The following is a 24663-nucleotide window of genomic DNA, read 5'->3' on the forward strand; positions in this document are numbered from 1 at the left end:
CTAATTTTACTAAAATCCAACCTGGATCCTATTTTATTAGTCGCTCGCTTTTATTAGATAACTATTGTGTGTGAGTGTGTGGTGGGGGTAACTTTTTGAGGCTTTTGAAGGAGATCATGCCTGAAAAAGTTTGAGAAATACTGTAAGTATGACATCACACAGAAAGACAGCTGCTACTGCAAATGCTCAGAGGGAATGGATGAGCTGCCTGAATCCAAACGTCCTCACACCGCTCACATTTGTGTTTGATGAGCTTTCAAGGATTTTTGCATTCAAAGTGTGGTTGGTGTGTCACTGCTGTTGTGGGTAAATTGATGTGTGTCAAAGAAGCCATCTGTAAAATCTGACTTTAGAAGCTGTTGTATTAACAATAACTTCATCATTTGAATTCATCGCTGTTAAATGGTTTGTTGTCATGGCGACTAAAGAGTTTCTCTTTATCTTTTTTTGGAGTCTTTTTATCCTTTTATTAACACAATGCAGAAACACAAAATACTGTGGCTTTCCATCGTTGTCAAGTTCAAGATATAATATGTCACACTTCATTAAAATGTCTAAAAACAACTAGACCTATGTTATATATTTTGTTGACTTGTGTATTAATTTGCCCGTCTCTGCAATAACTTCCAGGGCAAACGACATATGACGAAGAAAAAAACAGTTCTAGCCAGTTAGCCAGCCGGCTATTTTTTCCTTCCACTGTTTGTATTAGTCACTCATAATGGATCATGATTATTCATTGCAGTTTGCTACTTTAATGGTCAGTGGGGGTAACTGAGAAATGGACCCTGAGATGTCTGCTTTAAAAAAGCAAGGTGTGTTCATGTATTTTGTGATTCCGCAGCCATGCACTTTGCATTTGTCCCCATAATCCTCTCCTTTTAAAGATCATTTGTGTTACCTTTGACCTCTTCCTTCCAGATGACTCAGGAGACGAGGAACCCACTTCCCAATCAGACCGCAGCGAGGTTCAGGGAACACTGAAAATACTCGTCAGCAAGCTTGATGACCTCAGCACGTGTAATGACCTGATCGCAAAGCATGGCGCGGCCCTGCAGCGGTCCCTGAGTGAACTTGAGGGGCTGAAGGTCCCTGTGGAGGGAGGGGAGAAGATCAAGGCAGTCAACGAGCGAGCCACACTCTTCCGAATCACTTCCAATGCTATGATCAATGTAAGTAGCTCGTATAGACCAGGGTGTGAGACACATCAGCAGTGAGCAGAGAGTAATATGTATTCTGCATGGTGTTCCATGATTAATATGACAGGAATGTCAGACATCTATAATGTTCTGGTTAGGGAGTGATGAGAGATGAGATCACTTCACACTTTGGTATGTTGAAGCAGAGCCACTGAGCTGCAGGCTCAAAGACTACAGGCTTAAAGAAGCCGTTTCACACCAGATCCTGTTAAACATTACTGTCTATAATGTAATGTTTAAAATCTACAACTGCAGAGGTGATGGTGGTTCCCGGTGCTTGCATCTCATTATTGTTAAGCATTAGAGCCTGACAAATGACAAATTGGCTGATATATTGGTATAGAACATTTTTTACTCCCTAATATCGTATCAGCAAAGATCAATATCAGTCAGGCTCTATTAAGAATACTAACATCTCTGTCAGAATGAGTCAAGTAAAGGTATTTTAGTAATACAGCCGAATATACGACACGAAGACTACTCGTCCCCCAAACAGAGATACTGCTGTTTGGTCGAGTCACTTTCTTATCAACATTTAACAAACACAACAACCCACAGGACCAGGTTTTAGGTTTCCACCACATCAAATGCTTCGGCTCTGAGTACAAGCATCATAATATGAAATCCTCTAGTGTATCTGGCCCCGTTCCATCCTCCTCAATGGTAAATACCATGGGCTTTGCAGTATGTCAGTAGTGGATGAGAGTTCATGGAGGGTTGAGGTCCTGCGGCAGTGATACGAGATATGATAGTGGGTGGGGGGGTACAGGAATAGCCCCTGCTCCCCCCACCTCCTCTCAAACCCTTGACCCTCCCTGCTTGGTGAGGAATGTCAGAGCCTTCCAACAGTCAAACAGGGACACAGACACACAGACCTGCTCTGACTAAAACCAGACAAGGTTTGTTTTCCTTCTTGCTTTTGTCGTTGACTTTAAACAGTTGATAGCTTTGTGTATTCTTGAGTTCAGAATGCCTTTTTTGCCGAAAGTGCATGTGATTGTTTTTTCTGTTGCTTGTCAGGTTGATAGGTGTAGAGCAGCACTGGCCATGTTTAGCCACTATAAAGACATGTTCTTTGCTCTATAATATAAATTACATTTTTATGGGTTATTACTTGTAAGGTGCGGAGAGGAGGTCAACATTAAGATGATATCTTCTACATCTATTGTACATTTTACTGACACGACACAGTACTGCATGCTCTCAGCCTGATGAGAAGGTTGCTCTCGTTCATTTAGTGGTGATGTAACTTTTCACAAGAATCCAAGCGCTTGCTCGTTTGTGTCTGCATGCACATTTATTTCATTCAGTCATTCTGCATACTTTTACACGCACAGTTAATCTGATGCTGACATCTGTAGCTGCCACCTCTTACTGACTTACACATCCACTCCTGGAGGCCCACTAACTTTTTTTTCTCACCACCCCCCCACGGCCGGACATCACATGCAGTCTGAGTTTGTGCCGGAGAGTCAGCACAAAAAAAGTGGAACTGTCATAGTTTTTCAAGTGGGTGTTGAGTTTCATATCATGATTATGTCTGAGGAAGTTGACGGCAATGTCACGTGTACAGCAAACATTTAAACTAATGCACAGACACTGGTGTTTAGACCCCTCATCAAAGACAGCTGAAGGTAAGGGATTGATTGGAGACATTTTTCCGTGTTAGAGATTTCTTAAACAAAATGCAGTTTCAGTGGAGTTTTCTGGTCCAAAAACACCTAAAGCTATTGAAATATTACTTTGATAAAGGGTAAGGAATTGATATTCTAAGTTTATTATGCTAAAATACAACTTGACTTAACTTGAAATATTTTGTAGAATTAAAATCCTTTGCTCCACTAAGTATCTTCAGTTAAATTGAGTAATTTTTTCATTTTGAATTTTTTGTATTTGCCAAACTAGAACAATTAGATTAATCTGTTTTATTCCATTTTTTTATTTTTTATTTGAAAATACAACGTGAACATCGGGGACATGATGCTTTGCCTTAAAATCTTTACCTTACATGAGATTTTGAGATAGTCACTTTTCATTTTAATGGTGTAAGATATAAAAGATGTTCTCTTTGATATACTTTTCCACAGAATCCCAAGCAAATTTATCAAGGTTTCATATATTAACTACTACTATCAATAAAGTAAAATATAAATCGTAGCTATCATGAAATTGATCAATGAATTAGACATTTTTTAGAATTAAAGCATTCATTTAATTGCTTAATAAGATTAAATATTTATAAAACATTTATTATTTATCATAGTGTAATTTGGGGAAATTGCTTTCAAATTTCACCAAAAGAATATCACTTTTGAGAATAGAGTATCATTTAGTGTGTCTCTCTCTCTGTGTGTGTGTGTGTGTGTGTGTGTGTGTGTGTGTGTGTGTGTGTGTGTGTGTGTGTGTGTGTGTGTGTGTGTGTGTGTGTGTGTGTGTGTGTGTGTGTGTGTGTGTGTGTGTGTGTGTGTGTGTGTGTGTGTGTGTGTGTGAGGACTTTCTTCAGCCGACAGATAGATATCCTGTTTCCTGATGTTACCTCATCCTTATTTCTCTTCCGGCTGCCTGCAGATGCTGTCGTACTTCGTGACTGCTCTCTCAACAGAGAACAGAGATTATTTGAGCTGTGCGGTACTTAAATCCCTCCAGCTCCCCGCCTGCAGTCACAGCTTTATCTAGCTGTGTTAGCTCCAGTTAGCTTGAACTAACGCTGAACAGCCCCTCTGGCTCTGGGACCAAAGAGATAATTGCAGCAGATAGTGGACACTATGTAATCATGTGCTGTTCCCACACATTTTTGTTCCCAAAATACTTGATAGTAATGATTATTTTAAAAAAAACCTCCCCTGGAAGTCCACTTGTTGACAGTTCAGTGGCTGTACCATGACACTTCCGTCATGCATGGAGTCATCTATGTTATTTAGGTTCATTGACCTTTGAGTTGAAACTTGATACACCCACATATATGTTTGATCTGAAGTAACCTCCTAGTCTCAGCAGTAAAACCAAAGCAGCAACAATGATGCCCCCTCTTGACTCCAATATAATCTGCTATGTAATCAGCTCATTGCTCACAGTTGTTTTCTGTGTTTTCACTTTGCTCTGAGGAAACGTTTGTCACTGCAGGGAGACCCAGTCAATGTGCCACAGAAAGCTAATTAATATAATGATGATTGTGGTGAAAGATTTGATTAAGAGCCTTGATTACAATGATTGACAGAGATATATTTAAACCTTTCTATCCCTCTCTAGTTGTCAGCTGTCTGTAAAAGTTACATCTTGATGATATTTTTCAGTATAGCATTATTTGTTGACTTAAATATTGATAAAGGTTTTATAATTATATTTTTATTGCAAATAAGGAATCTTAGACTTGAACATGAACCAAAATAAAAAAGAACTTCCCTTGACCAACGTATTTAAAAATTCTGAGAGAAGTATTTTGCAAAAATCTGAGCTGTTTGTCATTACAAATGAAAAATAACTTAAAACTTGATAACTTTCCGTGCCTTTAGAGACAATACTTACTTGTGTGAATGTGATCCCTCAGGCGTGTCGAGACTTCTTGGACCTAGCAGAGACTCACAGTAGGAGATGGCAACGGGCGCTGCAGTATGAGCGAGAGCAGCGCACTCACCTAGAGGAGACCATTGAGCAGTTAGCCAAGCAGCATAACAGCCTGGAGCGAGCGTGGAGAGAAGCACCCACGCTTGTTTCCAACAAGCCCAGTGCCCCGACCACCAACAAGGGTGAGAATGTCTGTCTGTGTGTTGCATACTCCTGCAGGCCTCAGTGTGGGCCTCACTCTATCGGCTAAAAGTCATGTGTGGCTCAGGGTCAATACTGTGGGTATTCCTCGTGTGGAGGAAGGAAAATTTAAGTAGGAAGGATTAAATTAGATTATACTTATGTTAAAGATAGTAATTATCTTCAGAGCTGTAGGTCATCTGGTCTCTGCGGTCTCTGTAGTCAGTCTATTCATCAAGTTCTTTCTCTTACTTACGAATCCCGCCTTGAACAGCTCCATGTGTCAATATTACCTCAGGGTCATAGCGCCACCTACTGATTCGCCATGAAACAGGACGTTTTTTAACTCCACTGTGCATTGTCCAACCCGCCCCAAAATTCTGACCTATGATCAGAGTCCCGACCTGAACAGATATATTTGTCTGTATGTAGTGATAGTGATAGCACCACCTACTGATCAGAGTGAACATGAAGTTGTTGTGATTCCACTGTACATTGTCCAATCGGCCCTAAATTGTTCACTCTTCATCGGAGCCCCGACCTGAACAGATCGATTCGTCTGTATGTAGTGATATAGCCCAACCTACTGGCAACAGAGAGTAAGCCTTGTTTTACAACTTTATTTAAATTTACATAACATTTTCACCGTGTTGTCTGCACTTGATGGCGTGGAGCGTAATGCGTGATTAGTGGGCGTGGTTCGGCATCTAGTGCCAAAATAGGAAATAGTGTAACTTTCATGGTTGATGGAAAGGAATGCAAATTTGTGTTTATGAAGGTCATAGTTTACCCTCCTTTTGTAAAACAATCACTTTTCATTAGAAACAATATAAATAAGCTTATATAAGGATTTGTGCTGCTCTGTTGGAAGCTCCACTTTTAGACCGGTCCCTGAATATTGAATGTTGGATACAGAATATGAGAAGAGCACCCTGAGGAACCTGCATCATTCAGGCTCGTTAACCAGCAGGCACATTGCCAATTTCACTAAGCTTATTATTCCTTTAATTAATTGCCACGGGTATGTGATTATATGCTGCTCCCTCCTCAACTCTATAGATTAGAAAGTCAACAACATGTGATGGTTCTCCTGGTGCTGCATTTTCTCTGTATGACTGCATGTACTCACTCAATGCATATGTCCTGAATGAAGGAAGCGAGAGGCCGCTCAAAGAAGAGGCAAGTGATGAAGATGAGGATACTGAGTACTTTGATGCCATGGAGGATTCCCCTGCGTTTATCACAGTGACTGCCACTGACAACACACAGCACAGGTCAGTCTTCGTCTGGTCAATGCTCTTTGTTTCCTGAAGGACAAGGACAACTGACAAACACAGGGAAGAAAGTTGCTATAAATTATTTCTGTGTGTGGTCTAATTTGTCATCGTAGTGAATCTGACTGTGGCTGACAGCTGAACAAGGCTCTATTGATGGCTCATGATGTGACAACTTACACACACACACACATCATATACTGGTGTCCCCTTCACTTTGGGATTTTGGTAGATGTGTTTACTCTGTTTTACAGATAAAGAAGAGCCTCTGCTTTCCTAAAGCAGTGAAAACCAATTCCCTATTTTAGTTTTTGCTCTCAAATGTAGCATGTTTCTTTATTGTATTGGAGTCTGTCTCTTGCTGGCAACTCTACTTGTTTCTGCCGAGCTTCAGTCTTTAAACAAAGGACCAGTTCATGCCAAAATGGGCTGTTTGCTTGGCTTGTAGTGATGCTGGTTGCAGCTTCCTTTCTGAAACTGTAACGACAGACTGCAGGACTCAGTGCACAGAACCCTGAAGCTGTTTCACCGCTGCTGCACAAAGATCTGTTCACCTGTATATTCAAAGTTCCGTGAAGCTCGTTTCAGCAGAATCCAGAAGTGTTTGCCGTTGTCCTGAAAGTGCTGTTGTCGAGATTGACAATATTACTTTATGATTCCCAGCCGCCGCTGCTACTCTGCTTTGTTATTCAGAGTTTATTAATATTACACATATCACTTGTCCAATTAGCACCAATTTCGACACTGCATCTCCTTGGGTCCTTAACAACACACATGACAAGTGTCACGCAGGTGAACGGTTCTTGAGATACAGAGATTTCTGGAATTAGTAGATAGATGAAAAGAGCTTCTGCTTTCCTGTAGCAAAGAAAAACAATTTCCTATTCTTGTTTCTGCTCTCGAGCATATTTATTTACTGCATTGGACTCAGTCTTGTTCTGGCAACTCATTAGTATGGCTCCTCTCTTGTAACATAACCCTCAGCTCCCTTGTGTGCACTGTGTGTGTATGGAAGTGGTAAAGGATGTAGAGAAATATACTGTATCTCTATGTATGTGTGAATGTGTACGTGACCAGTAGCCACGGAAGAAAACATTTTCACTCTGTTCCAGGCGATCTCAGAGTAATTTGAGCGGAGCGAGCGGAGGTCACCCCAGTGACTGGATCCAGGACGACCATGTAAGCGTCTCTCCTCCTAACAAATCTGACCAATAGGACCGACATTTGTGAACACTGCTGACTTTTCTGATCTCACATAGACTCATTCTCCGTTGCTTTATTCATGCAGCCATCTTTACTTGCTGTTCTCACCCTACCCTACATTTATCCATACACACACACACACACACACACACACACACACACACACACACACACACACACACACACACACACACACACACACACACACACACACACACACACACACAGCCTTTGATTGTGTTTCCTGTTGTCTCATTGTCATCCCTGCGGTGCCAAAGATACACAGCTGCATCTTTCCACTAAATCTTAATTACCAGTCAAACATCTGCTCTCCTGTTCCCTCGGCCCTTGTTCGCTGCTTCGCTCTCTCTCTCTCTCAAACACGTCTTCTGTTCCCTCTCCTCCTGTCTTTCTCTCGCTCTGTCACTGTGTCTGGTGATGTGCTACCAAGCAGAAGTTGAAAGCCTTTCTTCTAACTGTTATACATCAAATATTCTTTTTACACAAAGTTACAATCCCACTTTCCTCATCCCCCCCCCCCCCCCCCCCCCCCCCCCCCCACACCTAATCCCAGATGTCTCCAGGCTGTAACGATGTGTCAGGGAAGGAGCTGCAGCCCCGCAGACAGAGGCGGACTCGCATCCCAGACAAACCCAACTACTCCCTCAATTTATGGAGCATTATGAAGAACTGCATTGGCAAGGAGCTCTCTAAAATCCCCATGCCTGTAAGTGATTGAGGCACGGTGCTCCTCTTGCTGACAGCTTGACAGAAATTGTTTATTACATCTTCACTTCTTTCTCTTCCATTCAGGTGAACTTCAATGAGCCGCTGTCAATGCTGCAGCGACTCACCGAGGACCTGGAGTATCACGAGCTCCTGGACAAGGCGGCGCGCTGCGACTCCTCTCTGGAGCAGATGTGCCTGGTCGCTGCCTTCTCCGTCTCCTCCTACTCCACCACGGTCCATCGGACAGCGAAGCCCTTCAACCCCCTCCTGGGCGAGACCTACGAGCTCGATCGCCTGGAAGAGTTCGGCTACCGCTCGCTGTGTGAGCAGGTAACGGCGCGGCCACAGGGAGTTTTTGTTAGCACAGGCACTGATGTGCATGCACAAGGTCTGACTGTTCTCCATGCTTATATGAACCTATTCCTTATTTTCTACTTTATCTTTTTTGTCTCTCTATCTTCTAAGGTGAGCCATCACCCCCCTGCTGCTGCACATCATGTGATTTCCAAACAAGGCTGGACCCTGTGGCAGGAAATCACCATTGCCAGCAAGTTCCGTGGAAAATACCTCTCTATTATGCCTCTAGGTAAGACATTTCACATTCAGATGGGAAGCTAGCAAACTACGTTTGTAAATAGAGGCTCTATCATACAAACTGAAAAGCCACAGTCTCAGACCTGAGAGAAGTGGACCACTGATCTGCCTCCCACACAATCTCACGTCAGAGAACAGCGTGTGAGAATGAATCAGGAGGGTTTTATGATCCCTTTGACGTGCACATAAAATATGGGTATAAATGGAGGTCTCTGTAGCTGTGGGACAGTAGCAAGCAGTGGTCTGTTGGTTTAGATAAATGAGAGATTTGATACATACAGGCCCACCAAGGGACACAGGGATAGTATTCTGACTATAACTCACTTTTTGTCACACAGCTGTAATAAAGTTAAGTGGAAAGTCTCAATGGTGGAATACATGTTATCAATAAAGCTGCAGGTAGAATTGACCATGTTCACAAACAGATTTACAATCACAAAAACAAACCCACAGTCCAACACATCACCTTCAGGTCTGCAGTGACAGACTGGGAACAATGGCAGATGTGATATTTAATTTCTCTTACACCCTTTTGTTCCTGTTGTTCGCCAGGTGCCATTCACCTGCACTTCCACTCCAGTGGGAACCACTATGTTTGGAGAAAGGTCACCTCCACAGTGCACAACATCATCGTGGGCAAGCTGTGGATTGACCAGGTTTGTTTTCAAGAGACTCCTCATTGGTTACTATTCAGCCACAGCTCCAAACCCGCAGCCCTACTTTAATACGTCTGGCCTTTACCCTGTGTGACAAGCTTAGTGGTACAGTCCAGGAGAGCTCTCATTCCTCTCAGTGAAGAGGGGAATCAGAGCAAAGCCTTCCAGCACACGAATAAGGAGCTTCACAATTTCCAAGGATTTATCTGTAGCTTTGATCTCCAATAACACCCTAAAATAACAGCTTCCTCTTTCTGTGATGGCCCAGTTATTCATGGGGAGGAGGGGAAGGCTTCACATCTCTCTGTCTCCTCAGAATGTGATTCTTCTTTTTTCCTCTACCTTGTATTTAAGTTTTTAATGCGTCCACGACGGCCATGTCCAGAGGCATTGTATTATATTTTCAGGTTATCTGTCAGTCTCGGCACCCGTCAGTCTCATTCTTATTCTTGCTCAGGAATGTTTTCCTCTCCTATTAACACTCACTCAAATATCATTCTGTCTAAGTGTGTGTGTGTGTGTGTTTGTCTCTCTCACTCGTGAAACATTTTTGTATTTGTGCAGTCGGGGGACATTGAGATTGTGAATCACAGGACCAAGGAGACCTGCCAACTCAAGTTCTCTCCCTACAGTTATTTCTCCAGGGACGTCCCACGCAAGGTAAATGATTTCTGACCTTGGTATGATGTCATACAGTGCATAGTTACTTTGTGAAATGCTGCCTCCTGCTGGACAGTACCGTGAAATATATTGTTATCCAAATATTGTTTCTTTATTATATTGAGTTTATTTGTTATCCAGAGGAACATATTACATCTCAGTGCAGTTACACATTTTGGAGACATGCAGTCTCCTAAAATTGGGAACGTGGTAGTGACTGATTTGAGATAAGCTATTGAAAATGTACCTATGTCTGACCTAGGGGGACTGTGGAGCTAAGCATTAGGACTAAAGACCATGGTTCTACCTATACACTCAGTAAGATGACTGGCTTTAGTGTCTGAATAAGCCTATTTTCTGATTTCTTTTTGCTGTTTTCAGGTGACAGGTGTAGTGTCAGACAGCGGGGGCCAGGCCCACTACATCCTCTCTGGTACGTGGGATGATAAGATGGAGAGTGCCAAGATCGTTCAGAGCAGCCGAGGGGGAAGTGGATCAGAGGGCAAGCAGAAGACCGTCTATCAGACGTTGTCCCCCAAACTGCTGTGGAAGAAATACCCTCTCCCGTAAGCACTTACCTCAACAGCTTCATAAGGGAAAACAGTGCAATATATGAGTCATTGTGGTTGTATAACAGCTTCAATGTTCAGTCAATATTATTGATCATCACACACTAAGTCTACTTCTTGCTATCTCAGGGAGAACGCAGAGAACATGTACTACTTCTCTGCTCTGGCATTGACCCTGAATGAGCTGGAGGACGGAGTGGGACTAACTGATAGCCGCCTGAGACCCGACCAGAGGCTGATGGAGGAAGGGCGATGGGATGAAGCAAACTCAGAAAAACAGAGGCTAGAGGAGAAGCAAAGAGCTGTGAGGAGGAGGAGGGAAGCAGAGGCCTCAGACGCTCTGGATGACGGTATGAAATTGAAAACACAAGTGTGATGTCTGATAAGCAAAGAGTAAAAAAGACAGAGACGAGCAGAGTTAGTAGAAAGAAAGAAGTGAGGCAAAGGGCGCAGAGTCAAATTTAAATTCAGTTTATGCTTAGGCGTTTTAATTAATGTTTATATCAGAACAAAACAATAACTGGCTGTGACATAATCCTAAAATACCTGGTTTGTGGTTTGAAAAGCCAAAGATAAAAGAATCTGTAATAAACAGTAGGAGAGAATTAACCATCAAACAAAGAGCATTTGGTTCACCAGTCATGTACCTGAAATTATCTTGGGTGGAAGCTAAATATTATTCTTTCAACAGACATAATAATACATCAGGTAGTTATAATCAGTTTGCTTTTAGATTCTGGGTATACAAATTCTGCAACTATGATGCAGTGTTTTGTTTGCAACAAAAACATTTTCTGCAGCTATGGCGGGAAATAATCTTCAAGAAAGAAGTTGGAAGACTTTAAACGGAAGGGGAGAAACTTGTAATATTATGAGAAAAAAGTAATAATTTAGATGAAACTCATAGTATAAAGTATATAGTCAGAATATTCAGAGAATAGTCATAATTTTAGCAAATTATTACTTTATTACTGCTCCATATTCCTCAGACAACAGACTGATCTTCTAATATGCCCCCTGTAAAGTGACACGTAGCCTAAAATTACGACTCTCTTCTCATAAAATAATGACATTTTCCCCATGAATCTTGACTTTTTGGTGTAAGAAAACGACTTAATTGTCTAAAATTATGACTCAATTTTGGTAATATTATAATTTTTTTCACAAAATTCAGGAAGCCCTACTGATTCCTATTAGTACCACAGTTCCTGCAGGTCAGAAGGCAGAGATGAGCTCAGAGGAGTCTGGTGTAAAAGAAGCCAGACTGAACTTTACAGAGAACTCAGCAGAAACGTTTCATCATTGTGTGTTGTGTGTTGTGTGTGTGTGTGTGTGGTGTGTTGTGTGTGTGTGTGTGTGTGCGTGTGTTGTGTGGTGTGTTGTGTGTGTGTGTTGTGTGCGTAGGCTAGACTGTATTCAATGTACCCATGACATGTCTCTCTTTTCCTCCCTCTATTGGTGATCAGAGTGTGATTATGACTCTGGTGAGTGGGGGTTGCCCTATGCCCCTCTGTTGTGTATCACTCCCACACACACACACACACACACACACACACACACACACACACACACACACACACACACACACACACAATACACTCCATCCTCTGTATGTCCCCTGTGTGGTCTGCTTCTGTGTGGGAACTGCATGATGCCCCTCTCATGTCAACTTCTCCAGATCCTGGAGGAAAAGGAAAAAATACTTTTTCCTGCACATTAGATCCGGCCTCAATAATATATTACATGTCACATTTAAACTTTAAAATCTACAAACGTTCTCAGTGTGAAGCCACATTGGCAGGTGATTAATTTGTTCTGTAACGCTATTATTTACTTTATACTTTGATATACTTACCAGCAGAAGTTACTTTAAACCAAGATAACATTATGCTTGATGCTAGTGACATGATGCCAGTGATCTAGGTTTTGCATTGCGCTTACACATACTTATGTCTTTATTGTTTTAAGTGTTAAGCTCACTTTTTTAGTTATCCCAAGTTCAGAGCTGCATGAAGGTGAATTGATTTCTCAGTGAATTGCCTGCAAGTGTGGCTTCTCCACTATAGGGTGCAATTTAAATGTTGGTGGTTGAATTGACACCTGAGCTTCTTCCCACAGGTCGAGAATACGAAGGCTACCAGCCGCTGTGGTTTCACCAGAGGAGGAACTCGATAACTGGAGAGACAAACTTTGTGTACAAGGGAGGTTACTGGGAGACCAAGGAGAGACAGGACTGGAACATGAGCCCTGACATCTTCTAACCCAGGAACTGACCCCAGATCACAGCCAACCTCAGCAGACAGGAAACGGCTCAGCCTCTGCTCCTGGCTCATGAGCACTATTTGGACATTCTGTGATGATGCAAACGTGTTTGTTTCACACGCTCTCGGATAACACTGTACCTCCAAATGTATACACTCACTCTGTTCTTACACTGGGGGAGAAGAAGGGGCATTCCCTGAGTCCTCCACTTTGACATCATACTGAAACAGCAGTGAGGTAAAGTGTGGTTGTGACATCACACAATGAAGGCACCTGCACACTCCTGAAATCAGGTGCTCCCTAAATGCTACCCACAATGCACTTTTTTGTGATCACCCTATCACAGAGTTTTACCAATTGGATAGAAACTCATATCAAAGCAGCTCACAACTATCGACTATAAACAGGGACAAAATCATAGAAACACAAGTGTTGAATACACGTCAGTCAGTTATTTTTCAAAACACATTTGATATTAAGCTACTTTATAAGTTAGTTAACTTTTTCCTTCGCAGGATTGAATTCAAGTGCTCATTTTCTCTTAAAGAGGGAAGTTAACGCCTGAACATGTCTAAAAGATTTCTGTCTAAAAGATTTATTATGGAGACCCAAAGTGTCAAATCAAATAAATAAAGACATCATACTAATAATTACAAAACAATAATGAAATATAACCATAAAATTTGGAAATAATTAAAATTATAGATATATAGCTGTGGTTATATCTGTGTTCATTTATATGATTGCTAGTTTTATATTTATTTAATTTTCAGTTCTCCATAATCAACAGCTAATATTTGCCTGAGAAAATGATCTTGTTCTTATACACTAGAGGCTGGTTCATCCTAACTGATAAAACATGCAGCGATGTAGAATTGTGTTTTACTTGGTGTGAATGTTGGGGTTTCCTTCCAGCTCCAAACAAGTACGTAGTTATTCTGTTCCCTAGTCAGTTAGACTGTAGTCCGTGTAGTGGTAATATAGCTGCTGGCCCATTTCACACTTTGAATATGAAACGTGTCTAATGCTTCATTTCAGTCGTACAAACATGCTTTAGACATCGTCCATCTGTAATTCTGGAGTCGGATTTCTACAGTAGTCAGTCCTTTAATTGTAACGCAACAGTAAAACATTCATATCACTAAAGGAATCACCATCAAAGACCTGAACATGCACGTTTCACTGTGATTGGCCATAGATTAGAACATATCTCTGTGTTGATGTTTTAAAAGATCTCACTTCGTACATGTACTTTACCTCGTCCTCTGGTGCTCTCCCATAGCAACACATACCGTATCCTTGGTGACCATTTTGAGTGACATCATTCTCAGTGATTGTACAAAGTATTAACTCTGCGCCAAATCACCAATGAGGCATTCAGTCATTGCCACCCAGGGCATCCTGTTGGTTTCTATAGTGTACGTTGCACTAGCTCCACAGCCTCCCATCAGTCACTAACCAGTGGTTCCAGCAGGACTACTCTACCTGAGACTGGAGGGGTTTCTCTCAGGGGTCCGGAGTGGCTTCAGCTGACGGGAGGTCAGGGCTGGTTCCTGTAGCACACCACTGTGTCTGTCAGCTTTAGCCACAGAGGACTCCCCCAGTTGCTGCTCCAGACTCACCACAGCTTACATGTCGTCCTCTCGTTCAGTGTTTGTGGACACGCTGATCTGGGATCAGCTCACAAGCGTACCCTCAGTCTTTTGCCTTAAATCGACTGAACAAGGGAAAGAGTCCTCTGACCTGTGCACTACATGTCTACAGTGACAAGAGTTTTGAAAACCAGTTAGTATTTTTTGTAATTATTGTTAGGAATGTAGACTTCAAGGCTGGAGGTATTGTATCTATTGTTTGTCTATTTCTGTGAATATTTTGTGATAAAAGAATGATACTGTAATGTAAATTTAAGAATAACTATACTAATCTGAGTATTAAGTTCTGTACAGAATATTTCAAATCTGACATAATTGACTGAATAAGCCTGAAGGGTTTCCTGAAATATTAATTTTTAAACCAGATTAATTCCGTGAAGATGGAAGTTAATCGTGTGGCGATTCATCTTTTATATTTCCATAAACTGTCTTAACACACTGAAAATCATTTTAATAGAGTCCTTTATGCTAGCACATTAGTAACTGTGGTTCAGTTATCATTTCCTCTGATGTGAAAAATGAAGTGGAAAAGAGATTCATTCATAATAGAGTGCCCCTCCGTGTGGGCTGAAAGAGTGTGATGTTATGAGCTCTTACAATGTTCACTGATGTTAATGATTTGATGAGATGATTGATGCTTTTTTTTTTGCACAATAGATGCTTCTTTACCCATTGACATAAACGGTTTTAATGCATTTTTGATTTGTGGTTGTCAAGAGCCCAGTTTGATGCTCAATCACTAAATCTCTTGTCTGAAACATCCTGCTAAAAGAAGTAATTTAGCATTTATAGGAAATATGTTTGGGATTTTTTCATGAAAAGATTTTCACCTCTGTCATTTCTGATGCTACAACCAGCAGCTGGTTAGCTTAGCTTAGCTTAGCATTAAGACTGGAAACAGGGGGAAACAGCTACCCGGGTACTGTCTGAAGTTAAAGAATCTACCCACCAGCATCTCTCAAGCTCACAAACACGTTATATTTTCACATATTACACGTTGTGTTTGGAGCTCACTGAGAATCTCGGCCTTTTTTCGGCACATTAAGGAGTTCAGAAAGACTGTCGGCTAATGCCTTAGGTTTGCTTTAGCGGCAGAAAGTATCAAAGTGCATCGGAGCAGAGGGCCTTCGTACCACTCACATCACTGGAAGTCTCACACTTTGTGTTTTGAACAAAGATGAGATGTTAATTTGTCAGATTTAGACCTGAATAAAGCTGGATTTAGTTTTTTTAAACCTTTGGACATACCAGATTAGTTTCCAGTTGCTAGGCTAAGTAGCTGCTGTCTTTTCTGTATGTTAAATAGTCATGAGCGTGGTATTAATCCTCATGTAACGTTTAGCAGAAAAAGACAATTGAGCTTATTTCCCAAAATGTCGAGGTTGTGCACACTTTAAATCATATCAAGCGAGATGTTTTATTTTTGCTATCTTGTGAAATCATCATCGTGCAGTTAATTCTGTATCATCGGGCACAGTCATGACATCTTATCACTGCTGAGTGGTGCCGAGGAAACTGTACAACTGGAGAGTTGGTTTGTGATTTTCCTTTTTCTTCAGCGATCGATATGAAGTTCACTAGAGATTTACTTTAATATATTGTGTTTGAGATGATTTTATACTTGAGAATACATATTATATTTTGAATGATAACCGAGAGCTCATCATACGTTTTAGTCAATATATTTTCAAATAACTTGACCTCAGTGCGTGACGGTGACTCGCCTGTTGAAGTTGCCCCACTGAGGCCTGTACAGTCTCGGACAGCTGTAGCAATAATGCAGTGAGGTGTAGATTTGTTAGATAATGGCTGTTGTTGCTTCAGACAGTTGTCTCCCTCATGCAGAATGGGGAAAAACAACCAAAGTGTAAATGGAGAGTGTACTGAGACTAAAAAAAGCTCTTCATCTGCCTTCCCTATCTCAGAGGGATCTAATGTAAACACTCCCTCAATGTTTTTCACATTTCATCCCACCCGACTCTTAATTCACTGTGGTGTGATCTTTTTTATTTTTAGCTTTAATTTTTATGCTTTCTTTTTCTGCCATGTTTTCTATCTTCTCATGGGTGCCATTTTTCTTATGTTTCATACTGTTTGTATGGATAATGAGTAAGATTTGTGTGCACATGCCGCACACATCTTCTCATTCAAGCTCAGTTTCGAGGCAGACGTTCACTGATGAAGACGAGGGAGATTTTCCTCACGGCGTCTAAACTGAACCCTGTTTCTTCTCAGACTGTGACTCACAGCTTTGTGGTGAGACTGGGGTTAAAAAATCTGTATGAAAGTTATGAAACGTGTCACAACAGCGGCCTGGCACAGGAGGTCCAAGGTGACTGACCTGCCTTGACTACTACTCACTATCTCCAAATACACGACAGTGTATTCAGGTGAAACTGCTGATTCAACTGAGGTTTTTCCTTCTTTTTTTTTATTGTGCATTTTCTCCCTTCATTTATACTCGTAACATCGTCTTTAAACAGCAAAGACACAATAATGGAAAATGAGGATAATAAAGTTGTTATTGTTGACACTGAATATCTGTCTGCTTGGTTTTCTTTCAGTGGAAGTGTGAAGATGGGATCAATATATTTGGTGTATGTGAGAATTTAGAATGAAAAACTGTCTCTCACTGTAACAGCACAATTCCCAGAACTACAACTACTGTACACCTTTAATGGGATGACTCAAAAATAAAAACAGCATATTACAAAAGGCTTGCATACATTTGTTGAAGGAGCTGTGACAGGTTTTAAATGAATGTTGTCCTTATATTAGTGTTTTTATATCTCAGCCCTATAGAAAAAACATTCAGTTACATGCAATGGCACACTCAATTTCTTTAAATTGAGGGAAAACTCAGGACTCTATGATGGCCATGTTTTTTATCTTACTATCTTATGTTATATATATTGTCAGGGCTTACTAGTAAGGGCAGCACTGGCTGTGTCTTCTGTATTCTTAGCAGGGGTTAACAATTTACTAGTGGTAGTATCTTTCTTTATCTTTATAATCAATATTTTTTCATCAAAAAGAAAAGAAAAGATTATGCAAAACACAATTTTTACTTCGGTAGTTTAAGGGAGTTCTATATATATTCCTGCAATTTATTTTAAGTGCAATCTTTATTATAATTTTGTATTTACATAATATATGTTTTTTGTATTCTATTGCCCAGGTATTTAATAGTTTAAGCATCCACATTTACATTTGAGGTGGAAAAATAATTACACAAATACAAGAACTATAGGGCAATCGTCACAATAATTTCTTTTATATTTATCAACCATTTGTTCACTTTAATTAGGGCCAAGCACCGAACGGTGGGAGGCCCTATTGAAACTGTAAGGATTATTCTTATTATTAATATGACCGAAATGAATTGGCTTTTTGAGGGGTTTAACATGCTCAAAGTCTTACCAAACTTTGCAGAAAATGTGGTGAAAATTTACGTATGCTGGAGTAATTTGAAATGGGCGTGGTGAAATGGCTCAACAGCGCCACCTGGAACGCAGCCCCTAGGTTTCCCTTTGACCGATCTTCACAAAAATCGTAGCCCAGGTGTATCATGACAAACAAAAAAGTCTCAAGGGGCATTATGAAACACGCCCCGTATAAATTATAATTTTTTTGGACGGACAGACGGCATATTTTTTTTTTTTTTCGTCCGTCTGTCTGTCCGTATAAATTTTATTTTTTTGGGACGGACAGACGGACGGAATTTAAATTTTTTTTTTTTGTCCGTCTGTCTGTCCGTATAAATTATTTTTTTTGGAGGACAGACAAACGGACGGATTTCCGTCCGTCTGTCTGTCCGTATAAATATTTTTTTTTTCGGACAGACGGACGCAATTTACATTTTTTTTTTTCGTCCGTCTGTCTGTCCATATAATTTTTTTTTTTTTTGGGACAGACAAACGGACAGATTTCCGTCCGTCTGTCTGTCCGTATAAATTATTTTTTTTTTCGGACAGACGGACGGAATTAAAAAAAATGTTTTGTCCGTCTGTCTGTCCGTATAAATAATTTTTTTTTTTGGGACAGACAAACGGACGGATTTCCGTCCGTCTGTCTGTCCGTATAAATTATTTTTTTTTTGGACGGACAGACGGACGGAATTTTAATTTTATTTGTCGTCCGTCTGTCAGTATCAATTTTATTTTTTTAGTGACTTTTGTACTTTTGTACTTTTAGTTACTTTTGTACTTTTAGTTACTTTTGTACTTTTAGTTACTTTTGTACTTTTAGTTACTTTTTAGTTACTTTTTAGTTACTTCACGTTACTTCACGTTACGTTACTTTACGTTACTTTACGTTACATTACGTTACTTCACGTTACGTTACTTTTAGTTACTTCACGTTACTTTACGTTACGTTACGTTACATTACGTTACTTCACGTTACGTTACTTTTAGTTACTTTTAGTTACTTCACGTTACGTTACGTTACGTTACGTTACGTTACTTTACGTGACGTGACGTTACGTTACTTTACGTTACTTTACTTTACTTCACGTTACGTTACGTTTAGTTACTTTTAGTTACTTCACGTTACTTCACGTTACATTACGTTACTTCACGTTACGTTACGTTACTTTTAGTTACTTTTAGTTACTTCACGTTACGTTACGTTACTTTACGTTACTTTACGTGACGTGATGTGACGTTACGTTACTTTACGTTACTTTACTTTACTTCACGTTACGTTACGTTACGTTTAGTTACTTTTAGTTACTTCACGTTACGTTACTTTACGTTACGTTACTTTACGTTACGTTACGTTACTTTACGTTACTTTACGTTACTTCACGTTACGTTACGTTACGTTTAGTTACTTTTAGTTACTTCACGTTACGTTACGTTACTTTACGTTACTTTACGTTACTTTACGTGACGTTACTTTACGTTACTTAACGTTACTTCACGTTACGTTACGTTACGTTACGTTACTTATATATATGACTTTTTTTCATTTTTTTTTCTCATATTTTGAACGATATACAAAACTGAGTTTTTAGGTGCTTTCTAGCGACATTTTGACGTTTTTAACATATTTTGGGCGACATACCAAAGTATGACTTTTTTTCATTTTATTTTCTCATATTTTGGACGATATACAAAACTGAGTTTTTAGGTGCTTTCTAGCGACATTTTGACATTTTTAACAGCTGTGTCGGACAGGCAAACCACCGCAGTTTCCTGCTGACCCTCTTGGTGTTCATGCTGACCTCTCTGTATGGGATCAAAGTATGAAACATGTCACTTCCTGTTGCCAGCAGGTGGCGCTGTGATTTTAAGTCATGATTTCTGTGTAGATGTCATCAGGCCGGGACTCTTGTCTTACATGTCTAGTTTGGACTCGATTGGACCAAATATATCTGAGATACAGAACCTCGTGTTTTGATGGCGTGTAATCAAACTTTGAGGCAACGCCATGGTCACACCGTCTGACGAAAAATCGATCTTTGAGTTAGTTTTTATCTCCGTCTTGTTTAGATGACACTCATCTCAATTTGAAGTTGATCTGATGAAAGCCCTGGGACAAGTACTTCAAAGTAAAAATGTGGAAAATGGCCAAAATGGCCACTAAAGTCAAAATGGCGGGCTTCCTGTTTGGTCGAGCATATCTATCCAAGAGACTTATTTGTTTGTTATGAAAAGACACATGTCCCCATCGATTTTTGTACATGTCGGCCAATCATGGTGCCGGGGCTGCCCTTTAGGGGGCGCTAGTCAGTTATTTTGCCACGCCCATTCCTTAAGGTGGCGCAAGGTTTTGGTCATCGATTAAAAAGAGCAGATAAAACACAAATTAATATCTTGACAGTCCAGTTCGGTCTCCTTATTCAAGATTCAAGATTCAAGATTCAAGAGTTTATTGTCATATGCACAACGATAACATTAAGCAGTCGCTTGCAATGAAATGCTTGGGTCACAGGCTCTCTTATAACAATGCTCAATCAAAATTTAAAATTTAAAATAAAATATACATATCTAAAATATATATATACACCTAAAGAAAAAAAGAAAAACAATAGTGCAAGTGTGTGCAATAGTGCAAATATGCAATAGTGCAAATATGCTAAGGTGCAGAGTTATGACAGATTGGAGGAGTTTAAAAGTCTTATGGCCTGGGGGATGAAACTGTCTCTGAGCCTGGTGGTGCGGGCCCGGATGCTGCGGTACCGTCGGCCAGACGGCAGCAGGCAGAACAGTTTATGGCTGGGGTGATAGGGATCTTTAATGATCCGGTTGTCCTTCTTCCTACACCGCTGGGTGTAGAGGTCCTCCATGGATGGTAGCTCCGTCCTGGTGATGTGCTGGGCAGACTTCACCACCCTCTGCAAAGCCTTACAGCTCAGGGTGGTGCAGCTGCCGTACCAGGCGGTGATGCAGCCAGTCAGGATGCTCTCTATGGTGCACCTGTAGAAATTGCAGAGAATCCTGGCATCCATGTTGAGCCTCCGCAGCCTGCGGAGGAAGAAGAGCCGCTGTCTGGCCGTCTTCCTGATGGAGTCTGTGTGGTTGGTCCAGGTCAGGTCATCACTGATGTGGACCCCGAGGAACCTGAAGCTGCTGACTCGCAGACTATTCCAGTCTTTAGAACGGGCAAGTTCTACCTTCCTTCTCTCCATGAGCAGGTTTTGTCCAACACTGGCTCATGTTTGTCTTCTTTGTCGAGGGGTTCCCATCCCTGTGGGATCGTGTCTCTTTCTCATCCTCATCCTGATTGGGCCCGTTTGCCCACTTGTGCCTTTTCGAATGGCTGCCAGTCGTTCACTCCTTCTGACCTTTGCTTGGGAGTCTTCTGGTCTGTAATGTGAATAAGAAAATAATTTAATTCTTGATCTTAAAGCAGTGATTTGACATTTCTAAAAATGCACATTCTAAACTGCACTTGGCTGCAGATCCATAGTTAATGAGAGTTTTATCATTCTTCCCATTAAACTCTGAGCAAAAAACAAGAATATTTACCAAAATGTTGAACTGTTCTTCTACAATATAAAATGATCAAGACAGGAAGATATTTCAAACACTCACATGGTGCCACGCTTTGCATTCATTTTTGAATGCTTCTCATCTGTCATCCCAGCAGGGCTGCGCTCCTTGGCTGGGCTGGCAGTGCTGCTGGAGGCGTCCTCTTTCAGGGACATTTGAAGGATCACCTGGTCTCCATGTCCTCCATCGTCAGAGCTTGGATCCTGACAGATGTCCATCAGATCCTTACATGACTTCACACTGGAAGACAAATGAAACTGCTGAGCCAAACACCTTAATCACCTTATATCTCAGATATTTTTTACCCATGTCTATCAGCACAGACTTACACAGACCATCTAAGCACAAACTTACTAGAGGCTGTTTCTGAATGAACCCTGAAGGTGGCTCATCGTGATGAAAGGATGCTGGAGAATTCTGCTGGGGGTAATTCTTCTTAACTGACTCATCATCAGCATCTGAGTCATCAGGTCCAAAAAGCACTGCAGGTCACAGTATTCTGCTTGGACGTCTTCTCCCCCAAGCGGATGAGTCCCCTTTAACAAGATGAGGAAAACCAACATTGTTACATGTCCTCGTGTTTGGATTATGAAAACGTTGTGCTGTTATAAATTCATCCAGGCTGTTGATCACAAACGAGAATTGAAACTATTGACTGAAATGAAGAATTGTTTCATTGAGATAGTTTGCAGTGGATGGCACAGGGGAAAGAAACACAGACTGAAGGAAAGACACCATAATTAGTGAGCTAGTGGAGCCAGCTAAGTGGTTGTAAACTACTTTCTTACCATAAATCTGCCTTCCATCCAGCGTCTTGGCCAGAACGCATGAGGTAGGAAGTTACCTTCATGCTCTGGATCTCTAATTGCAAACGCAAATTGCCTCATCTGTGGAGAAAACACAACATTGTGAGAGTTAGTTAACTTCAAGTTTACATTGTTGATCATGTACATCAGGTGCACTTCTATTACTGAGACATATGGATGAAGTGTCTCTGATTTGTCTCATTAGTAAAATAGTAGAAATCAGTGAACTTCTACTGGAAACCCTCTCACTATAATAATCAAGTGTGTGGATTTAAAAATACACAAACATCACGGCAGAACTGTACGTGTTTGTTGTGATTTAAGTGCAGATACTGACCAATTCATTCTCATTAGAGGCTGGGAACAGTGGTCTGCCCGTAGACAGCTCAGCAGCAATACAGCCGAGAGACCATACATCGATGGCCCCGCTGAAAGGCTCTTTATATAGAATCTCAGGAGATCTTAGGATAAGAAACACAAACATATTACTGAGGTTTTAAAATGTACTAAACTCCTTGTTACTCTCAATATGTTACTGTCCGTTTCTGAGACATAAACCTGACATGCCAGCGTACAGGACTTGTCTAATTAATTACAGCAAACACAGCTGTCCCAGGTATACAGATGTGCTGTCAGTTACCTACCTGTACCACAAAGGCTGGAGGAGATCACCGATCTGTTCCTCAGGATCATCGAAGGCTAAACCAAAGTCAATGACTTTAACTTTGAGTGGCTTCCTGACATGATCCACCAACATGATGTTATCTGGCTTCAAATCTGCATGAATGATCCCTGCGCTGTTCAGAAATTCCAAGGATGTAGCCAGCTGAAATCATGATAAACATAATAATAATCATGAGCTACAGAGTTATTTCCTCAACAACAACCATAACAGACACATTTTAGCGACCAAGTTTACCCTTCACCCTACAAAGCAGTTAGTGTAAGAGCTTGAGTTTAAAAAACAAACCTGCTGTAGAATGGGGCGGATCTGCTTCAGCTGAAGGTGTTGACCCGGGCTGATCTGCTTGAATTTCTGCAGATCCATATCCAGGTGCTCAAACACAAGACAGTAATGTCCCTTGTAGGTGAATGACTCGATGAATCTGACGATGTTGAACCTGTCTGAGTGGAGCGCCTTCATGGTTTGAAGGGTGACCTCCTCTTCCTTGGCGCAGTCAATGTTTTCCATGCTTTTGATCATTTTTAAAGCCACCGTTTCATCGGTGGTCACATTCCTGCATTGGATGACCACTCCATAGACGCCATTGCCCAGGATTGTCTGTGCCTGGTACTGTGTAGTGGGGGAGGGGATCAGGTCTCCTACACTGATTTCTAACTCACTGTTTTGAGACATGGTGACAGAATAGTTCTCCTGTTGATTTTTCACACTTGTCAGGAGAATAGAAAATAAGGAAGTTAGACACAAAGCCACATATGCTCTCACACAAACAGACAGTTCCCATGTATGTAGCAGAAATGTTTACAGCCAGTTCATCAACCTCAGTCGTTTTAATCTTGAAAATCAGCCAATACTAAAAGTATTGCTTCAATCAAAGATTCATTACAGGCCGATAAATATTTCTCTCTTCTATTACTATAATCCTAACACTATATCTACATATTTATTGTTCACGATTCAAAATCATGCCCACATTGTACACTAAGTAAAATATATAGAAGATAAAACTACTAATGACACATGAAAATATCTTTTCTCAACGTTTTACTCCCATCAAGCTCAAATTGTAACAACATTGTAATAACATACTTAATCTGCTTAATTCAACAAGTGTCAGCTGGAAAAAATTCAACTTACTTAGGTTTGATCCAGGGAAGCTGATGTCCGTTTCGGCAAAATGTTAAAATCTTTATAAAGTGTTAATCTCTGTAATCACGCAAAGATTTTAGCCAAGTGCTCCTCACAATAGGTTAATGTGACTGAAGTGATGAAGCTGTGTGTGCCTATATACCTTTCACACGGCCTATATACCTCTCACACGGCTTTGATGTCTAATTAGAATAAAACCACACAATCAACTTCATGCCTTTGTAGTGATTTATTTTCTTTTATGTGAATTTTCTTTCTTCTTTTCGTCACAATTCTTTTATTTTAATCTTTGTCAACCATCATGATTTAAACAGTAGATGGCGCTAATGCACCTTGATGTCGGTTGCCACCCGCAAATAGACCACAAGGGTGGGCGAAGTGAAACACTGCTCAGCGAAATGACACAAACACCGGCTGAAATACTAAAACTGCCTTAATGGTAGTTCTCACTCCTGTATGTTTTTTACTGGAACATATTTTTTAAGC

At 40.7% G+C, this 24663-nt stretch overlaps 2 protein-coding genes across 5 annotated transcripts in view; one reads left to right on the top strand and one right to left on the bottom strand.

Moving 5' to 3' along the window:
• si:ch211-106a19.1 (uncharacterized protein LOC561797 homolog) overlaps positions 1-13896 on the top strand; it is a 41172-nt gene extending 27276 nt beyond the window's left edge. For 2 of the 4 annotated variants that reach the window (XM_034595076.1, XM_034595077.1), the window contains 13 exons: positions 922-1172; positions 4747-4945; positions 6097-6217; positions 7330-7396; positions 7995-8147; positions 8234-8479; positions 8615-8735; positions 9296-9399; positions 9964-10059; positions 10441-10625; positions 10758-10978; positions 12095-12112; positions 12747-13348. In XM_034595076.1, coding sequence (XP_034450967.1) covers positions 922-1172; positions 4747-4945; positions 6097-6217; positions 7330-7396; positions 7995-8147; positions 8234-8479; positions 8615-8735; positions 9296-9399; positions 9964-10059; positions 10441-10625; positions 10758-10978; positions 12095-12112; positions 12747-12889 — 1925 coding nt within the window. In that variant the 3' untranslated portion in view covers positions 12890-13348. Of the gene's footprint in view, positions 1-921; positions 1173-4746; positions 4946-6096; positions 6218-7329; positions 7397-7994; positions 8148-8233; positions 8480-8614; positions 8736-9295; positions 9400-9963; positions 10060-10440; positions 10626-10757; positions 10979-12094; positions 12113-12746 lie in introns of all 4 variants that reach the window. The other 2 variants (XM_034595074.1, XM_034595075.1) reach the window with 2 other exon arrangements.
• Positions 13897-22423: 8527 nt separating this feature from the next.
• Positions 22424-23703, bottom strand: LOC117767722 (homeodomain-interacting protein kinase 1-like). The gene is made up of 3 exons (XM_034595556.1): positions 23317-23703; positions 22991-23172; positions 22424-22427 (listed from the first exon to the last, which is right to left on the bottom strand). The coding sequence occupies exons 1-3, from the start codon at positions 23701-23703 to the stop codon at positions 22424-22426; spliced, it is 573 nt and encodes a 190-aa protein (XP_034451447.1).
• Positions 23704-24663: the final 960 nt, after the last annotated feature.

The sequence above is a fragment of the Hippoglossus hippoglossus genome, chromosome 9 (genome assembly GCF_009819705.1).
Source record: "Hippoglossus hippoglossus isolate fHipHip1 chromosome 9, fHipHip1.pri, whole genome shotgun sequence".
In the NCBI taxonomy this organism is placed as follows: Eukaryota; Metazoa; Chordata; class Actinopteri; order Pleuronectiformes; family Pleuronectidae; genus Hippoglossus; species Hippoglossus hippoglossus.

Bases quoted from the DNA above. Each gene is read 5' to 3' on its own strand.
- LOC117767722 (XM_034595556.1), bottom strand. From the start codon at position 23,703: ATGTCTCAAAACAGTGAGTTAGAAATCAGTGTAGGAGACCTGATCCCC. The intron at 23,173-23,316 runs GTTTGTTTTTTA...TCATGATTTCAG, and splicing joins TCCGCCCCATTCTACAGCAG to CTGGCTACATCCTTGGAATT.